The sequence below is a fragment of the Arachis ipaensis genome, chromosome B09 (assembly GCF_000816755.2).
Source record: "Arachis ipaensis cultivar K30076 chromosome B09, Araip1.1, whole genome shotgun sequence".
Taxonomy (NCBI): domain Eukaryota; kingdom Viridiplantae; phylum Streptophyta; class Magnoliopsida; order Fabales; family Fabaceae; genus Arachis; species Arachis ipaensis.
Window position 1 is genome coordinate 5,793,018 of NC_029793.2, and position 6,620 is coordinate 5,799,637.

At 31.9% G+C, this 6,620-nt stretch overlaps 1 protein-coding gene across 3 annotated transcripts in view; it reads right to left on the reverse strand.

The window, feature by feature from the left end:
* The window catches only part of LOC107619802 (protein enabled homolog), a 53,795-nt gene continuing 50,848 nt past the window's right edge, over positions 3,674–6,620 (reverse strand). For 2 of the 3 annotated variants that reach the window (XM_021111214.1, XM_021111213.1), the window contains exons 3-4: positions 4,396–4,497; positions 3,674–3,803 (exon numbers count right to left, since the gene is read on the reverse strand). In XM_021111214.1, the coding sequence (XP_020966873.1) occupies positions 3,766–3,803; positions 4,396–4,497 (140 nt within the window). In that variant the 3' untranslated portion in view covers positions 3,674–3,765. The remainder of the gene's footprint in view (positions 3,804–4,395; positions 4,498–6,620) is intronic. The other variant, XM_021111212.1, reaches the window with a different exon arrangement.

Genomic DNA, 6,620 nt, shown 5'->3' on the forward strand with positions numbered 1-6,620 from the left:
ATATCCTGATACACTAAATCCAAGATTGCTTCTTCTGTAAACAAAATCAATTAATACATGCACACACTTGAATTTGATGATTATTGGTGGCTAAGAGAAGGGGGTGAATTTTAGCCCCTTTTTTGCTGAGTAACATTTGATGCCTTTTAAGAATATTTTAGGAGATATTTCTGTTTTTTGTCTCGTCACTAGTCAAGAGACATTTTTTTTTGTCTCGTAACCAATGAGGAGATGTTTTTCAATTTTGTCTCCTATGCAACAGGAATTGTAATGGAGTAGAAGAGAAAGAGAGAATCACATTAAGAAGTATTCTGGTTCAGCTGCTAAGTGCAATGCAGCCTACGTCCAGTCTCCATCACAACAGTGACGGAATTTCACTATAATCAAACTGATTACAGACATCCAAAAATGGACCTACACTAAAAAAAGAGGGGGCATTTAAAAAAAAAACTAAAAACTAATTATTTAAAAATAAAAAAAAAGTCATTATAAATTTTTTTTATTATTTTAAATATTATACTGTGTGTATGAAATTATATTTTTATTATTTTAAATATTATAATAAGTGATTGTGTATATATTTCTAGTTTTTATTAATATGTATAGATAGTTCTAATTTAAAAATTTAAATATATCTAAACCAATTTGAATTGGTCAAGTGATTAATTTAGTCTTCCGCTTAAATAATTATTGGGAGTTCGAATTCCGTCTCGTATGTGTAGCAACTCATTGCCAGCCCAATTGCAGACTCTTAAATGAAACTCAAATTCACGACGAATTAGTTCTTAACTTATTGGGTATCGTGGGAGGCCAAAAAAGTTATCTATACCTAAACTATATTATATTTTTGCCCTCATTGCTAAATTTTTCTGTGTCTGTCACTGCAGACACCAATTCTTCCCTAGGAACTACCCTATCCGGGACAAGTCCAGAATCTATCCCCAATCCTGAACTTGACTTGGTCACCTACCAAACTTTCAACTGCTAAGTGCTAACCCAACTTGCAAAGGAATTCCCATAGACTCATGATACACAACACATAGATGTACAAAGGACCTCTAAGATACCTATGATTTTTTTTTTCTTTAATTTTGTACACTCTGGCTTTTTTCTCTCACTGGCTTTTTCTTACAAACCTCACATTGTTTGCCTTTTTCACCATGAGATTCAGACAGACAAAACTAAAGAAAGAAATATAAAATAGAACACATTGAAAGAGAAGAACTTCTGTTAGCTTTGCGTAGCTATGAGAACTCTGTGCTTACTCTCCTTATCTCAAGCCTTGGCCGTTCACCCTTATTATAGAAGGAGAAGCTTCCAAGGTTGAAACGGTTCAACCGAGCCAACTTCTTCTTCTTCAATATCAAGACCGGTTCGGACAGAGAGAGGAGAGAGGGAAACCGAAAGCAAAACCAACATGCATGTACCTCTCTCTCATCCCTTCTCATCAAGCTTCATCAATCTGAGTCTTCCATCTTGACTTAGTCCCCAAGAAGGAATTTTGACCCTTGATGAACTCTTGATCCTTGACAGCTCCATCTGTTCTATTTTTGCTTCCTCCTCCACGTAGCCTTTGTAGCTACCTTCTGTGATGGATGAACAAAAGTGGAAACGAGTTTCACTTCAGAGATCTTCTTCTCTAACCGAAACGGATTGCTACCATTTTTGGCATGGAGATCTTGAAACTTCTTCTCCACATCTTGCTCTTAGTGGCAAAAATCTTAGCCACGTCATGCTGTAGATCTTCTTTTTGCAAGGGCCATCATCACCTTGGCAACTTGCTTGTTCATAGCTTCTCTGCTTCTACCTCTGATAACTTCTTCCATTTTTTTTTTCTGATGGAAGTGACATACCAAAATAAGAGAGAGATGAAAAAAAAACTTTGGAAGTAATGAGTAAAATTAAAATCAATTAAAATCCATTTCCTATCCTTATGCATTGTATCGTGTGAGACATTGAAAGCTATCAAATCAATGTAAACTTTTTCTTTTCTGTTACCAATGCAATTAAACCAAGTTAATTGAATTTGAATTCCACCAAAAGAGAGGAGTGGATAACCGAACCACTTCTCTTTCCTTTCTTTTTCTGTTCAAATTCGGACCATGAAAAAATTGGTCTTTCAACACAAAATTTTGGGCTGTTTCATAATTTTCTGGCCCAATTCACATTTATTAATCATTAAATATATCAGCCACATATCATATAGAATTTTTTGAACCAAAGGCTGAATTGTTTGTCAACATTTTGGACTTTTGTTGTTTATGTTCAATGGTCAAAATTCTGCATATAAAACAAAAATTATTTATCAAATAGTTTGAACCCAAAATCAAATTAATAATTTCTAATAATAATTTTTAACAATATTTTAATCATCATAATAATTTAGAATTTTCCAAACTCAACAGAATTCCTATTGGAATTGTGTGAAAAAAACATCAAATATTTGACTAGCGATCAGGGAATTATTTTTCATCCTTGCACTAATTTGGGGCTTTTTGCTTTTTAAGATTCACATTGAGACTATGACATTGATAATATAGAAGATTAACATATGAATATTATATTTCCATTCAAGCATTGAAGATTGAGTATAGAAGACTTGATTAGTAACAATTCGGACTAAATTTGGATACAAATCTCCCGATTGAGTTCAAATCTGTGTCTCTGGAATCCAACACTATCTTCTACTGTGATTTATGATAATATCAGTGCTATATTTTCTTAGCAGTTAATTCAATTTTATGTAACAAAATCAAACACTTTGAGTTTGACTTACACTTTGTTAGACAACAAGTAGTCAATCAACAAAAATTACATAGATTTTTTTAATTGGAAGGCAAATTTGTTTACTAATTTAAGGAGGGTAATAGTGAAGGTAACAATGACATAGAGAAGACTAATTAGAATGGCTAATAGAATCTAAATTGGTTAGTTGGTCGTATACCTTAAGTGTCAAGTAACATAATTAGTTACAAGTTTATTCAGTTCTGGTGCACAAGAGTGCTATATAAAGTAATGTTGTGCTTGCTGTAACAACTCACTCTTACTTCTAATAATAGATTTCTATTCTTGCTTCACTGTCTCTACATTGTTGCTCTGTTCATTCATAAGTTCTTTGCTCAAACTTTTGATAGAAATAATATTATGATATATTATCAGAACTTCTATTAATTGAAGATTAAATGTTCAAATCTTGGTGAATATATTATAATCGTACCCAAAAGTTACTATTAAATAGTTGGGTAAATATATAGTAACTAAAATTCAATAATTTGGCGAAATCTGAATTTCTCAATTAACTTCTTTATTCACTTTTGGTTTCCTATATTTAATTAGTCAATTTCATCCTACATTATAAGTTCAAAATATTCCCAAATTAATTGACCTTGGTACTTAGAACAATTTTATATTATTTCTACGACCTAATGCACTTGCCGAATTATATAAAATTACAATTTTTGTATTTAAACTCGAAAAACAAATTAGCAGAAACTAATCATAACAATATATATAAAACATGGAAAAACTATTAAAGAAGAACAGTGCTGCATACTTTATTATTTAGGACATGTATAAATAAGTTATATAACAATCCATCATAGCTAATATCTATATTTCCATGCATAGACTCACATAGTCACATTAGCTAATTCGTAGTAATGTGTGCGTAGCCTTTTTTTTTTTTTTTTCTAACTCTAGCTATGTGTCATGGTAGATGTTTTGGATGCAAATACATGAAAGTTTCACAGTCAACTTCTGAATGCCTCACTTCATGTAATCATGTCCATCATCCTCATATTTATCTGTTAAGATTTTATTATTGTGTTAGTTAGAGAACCCAAACCCATGTATATATTTTTTTTGAGGATAAAATAATAACAAATTTAGTTTGTTTCGACAAGAAATATTGCTAATTAGAATAATATTATGATTTTAATAAAAAGTTCACTTATCAAGCACTTTAGTGCAAAGAGGAGTGCTAGGTTTTATGATTTAATTTGTAGTCATTAATTAGTTATTATTAGTATTTTTAATAGTGTGAGATTATATATAATAATTTAAAATTATTCATTTTTTTTTGTTGATTAAGTGTTGATCAGATTTTAATAAAAGTGTTATCCCCTAAACTTTCTCTGGTGCAAATAACTAAATGTAGGATATGATAGAGAACGATAAAAAAAAATAAAATTAGTGAACTAATAGGAAAATAAATAGCCAAGATAGTCTTTATATCTACGTATATATTAATGCACTCTTTTATAGTTAAATGTGTGTAATAATCACACTTTTCAACTTTAGGTAATAAAGAAGGAATAATCCATGGAATGTCCTTGGAATGATGATTAATTATTTTAATTTAAGAAGCAACCAAGATTATTTGGAAATTCACCATACCTACATATGCAGGGTCATGTCTTTGTCCTCTTTCCAAATCCTTCAACAATGTTGGATGCTTGAAAAAATTGTTTCCGACATCCTTGTCAAAGTATTCTACCCCTACATTTACATTAGGGATGGCAAAATTTTTCGAGAGGTGAGGATCCTGCGGGGATTATCCCAAATGGAGATCCGATTGTAGGAAATTTTTTCTGCAGGGATGGGAATGGGGGACAAAATTTTTCCGAAGCAGGCACGGGGACCCGAGCGGGGATTCCCGCCCCGTCCCGCTATTCCCCGAAATTTATGAATTCCTTGAATGATCCTTAATAGTTTATTTTTCATATATATTTTTTAGTCATTTCTCACACACACATATATATAGAAACCCAAAACTCCTAATCTTTATTTGCATAATCCTTCTTCAATTTAGAGATCCTTAAGGCTGTCTATACTCTATCCAACCTCTCTGCAGCCACCCCCTTGTCACCCTTCTCACCGCATCGTCACACCTCACCGTGCCATTACCCTTACCGCGTCGTAATTTTTATTTGTGGCGTTCCCTTTCGTAACTCTGCCGTCGTGTCCATTCTCCTCTCTGTTGCCACGTCTCCCACCTTGTCCACTGCTTTGTCCTTTGGCTCGTCGTTGCATCCCCCATTGCGTTATTTCGAAAGAAGACATCATCGCGTCATTTAGACTTTTTGTATAAAATCTTACAGTTTTTGTATAAGATAGATACTTGCAGCTCTATTCATATGGAAATTAATAATTAGTTAGAACTATTATGTAGATGGGAAATGGGATCCCCACGGAAAATGGGGCCCTGTGGAGAATGGGGATGGGGAGCAATATTCTCCCACGGCAGAGAATGAGGGCGGGGATGGGAAGCAAATCTGAGGGCGGGGATGGGGAGTAGGGAGGCATCTCCCGCTCCCGCCCTGCCTCATTGACATCCCTAATTTACATAAATTAAGGGGCTAAAAAAAGAGAATGAACAAATAAAACTACTAGTACCTAATTAAGCAAAGATATTTTAGATATATGAATTTAATTTTTATACACTGTATTAAGATACAAAACCTAAAAAATTCTATAAAATAAAATTTAAACTAAATTATTTTTTTACTGAATAAGTGAATTGTCATAAGAACATAAAAATCAAAAAAATGTATTATGTTTCTGGTTATTTTTCTGTAATATGTAATTTTAACGGAAATGAATTATACATTTAGGATCTTAATTTAAATAGCATTAGTTATTATCTTTTTTATTTAATATAAAGATTAACTATTAACTTTAATAAAATTGAAACGTAGAATGGGTTTGTATAGGTAAGTAAAGAAAAATTCGTTGTTAACAGACGTTAAAAAAAAGCTATTATAAATAATTAAAATTATTATTAATTTTTTATAATTTATTCTATTTAAATTTGATAAAAAATAATAAAAAAAATAGTTTATAAAGAGAAAGAAAACTTTTTTTTTTTTCTTTAAAGATAAAAACTTCGGAAGAATAATGAAACTGTAATTTAAATTGAAATTAAAATTAAAAATCAACAATTAAAAAGTAGGATGAGTAAATCAATCGATAATAGAGTAAATAGTGGTTTCGCCTAAGTACCATATAAGTTATCCTAATCTTGGTTAAGGAGACGGCAGAGGCCCAAGTGGAGGCGGCCGGGGGGGAGGTAGTGGAGGGCTAACCGGCGGAGGAGCCGCCGTAGGACCAGGTGGAGGAGCCGCCGCAGGACCAGGTGCTGGAGGAGCAGGAGCAGGATTAATAGTATGACTAAACAACCCAATGGTAAGATTACGGAAAGTTCCCTAATTCTTTTTGGGATACACATGCAGAGTGGATCAACCAATGATACGAACAATACTAATAGTTGGAATATAAGGAAAAGACCACGGAAGTTGATCTTCGTTAGTGATATGAGTACGTAGATGGGGAGGACGGAATTCGTACGTTCTATGATAACCATTCTATAAGATTATAAATTTTGAAATAAAAGAAAGACGGTATCTGAAAATTATAATGTTAATCATATTGAAGTAGAATTTTACAATAAATAATATCCATTATATATATACGTCTCTCAAATTAAAACTACATAACTTTTACATTTTTTGCTAAGGTTAATTTAAGTATACAAATCTATTTTTAAAATTTATTATTTAAATTTTCTATTAATAAAAACAACTAAATTTTTATATGTTAATATATTTGAAAAAAAACATAAT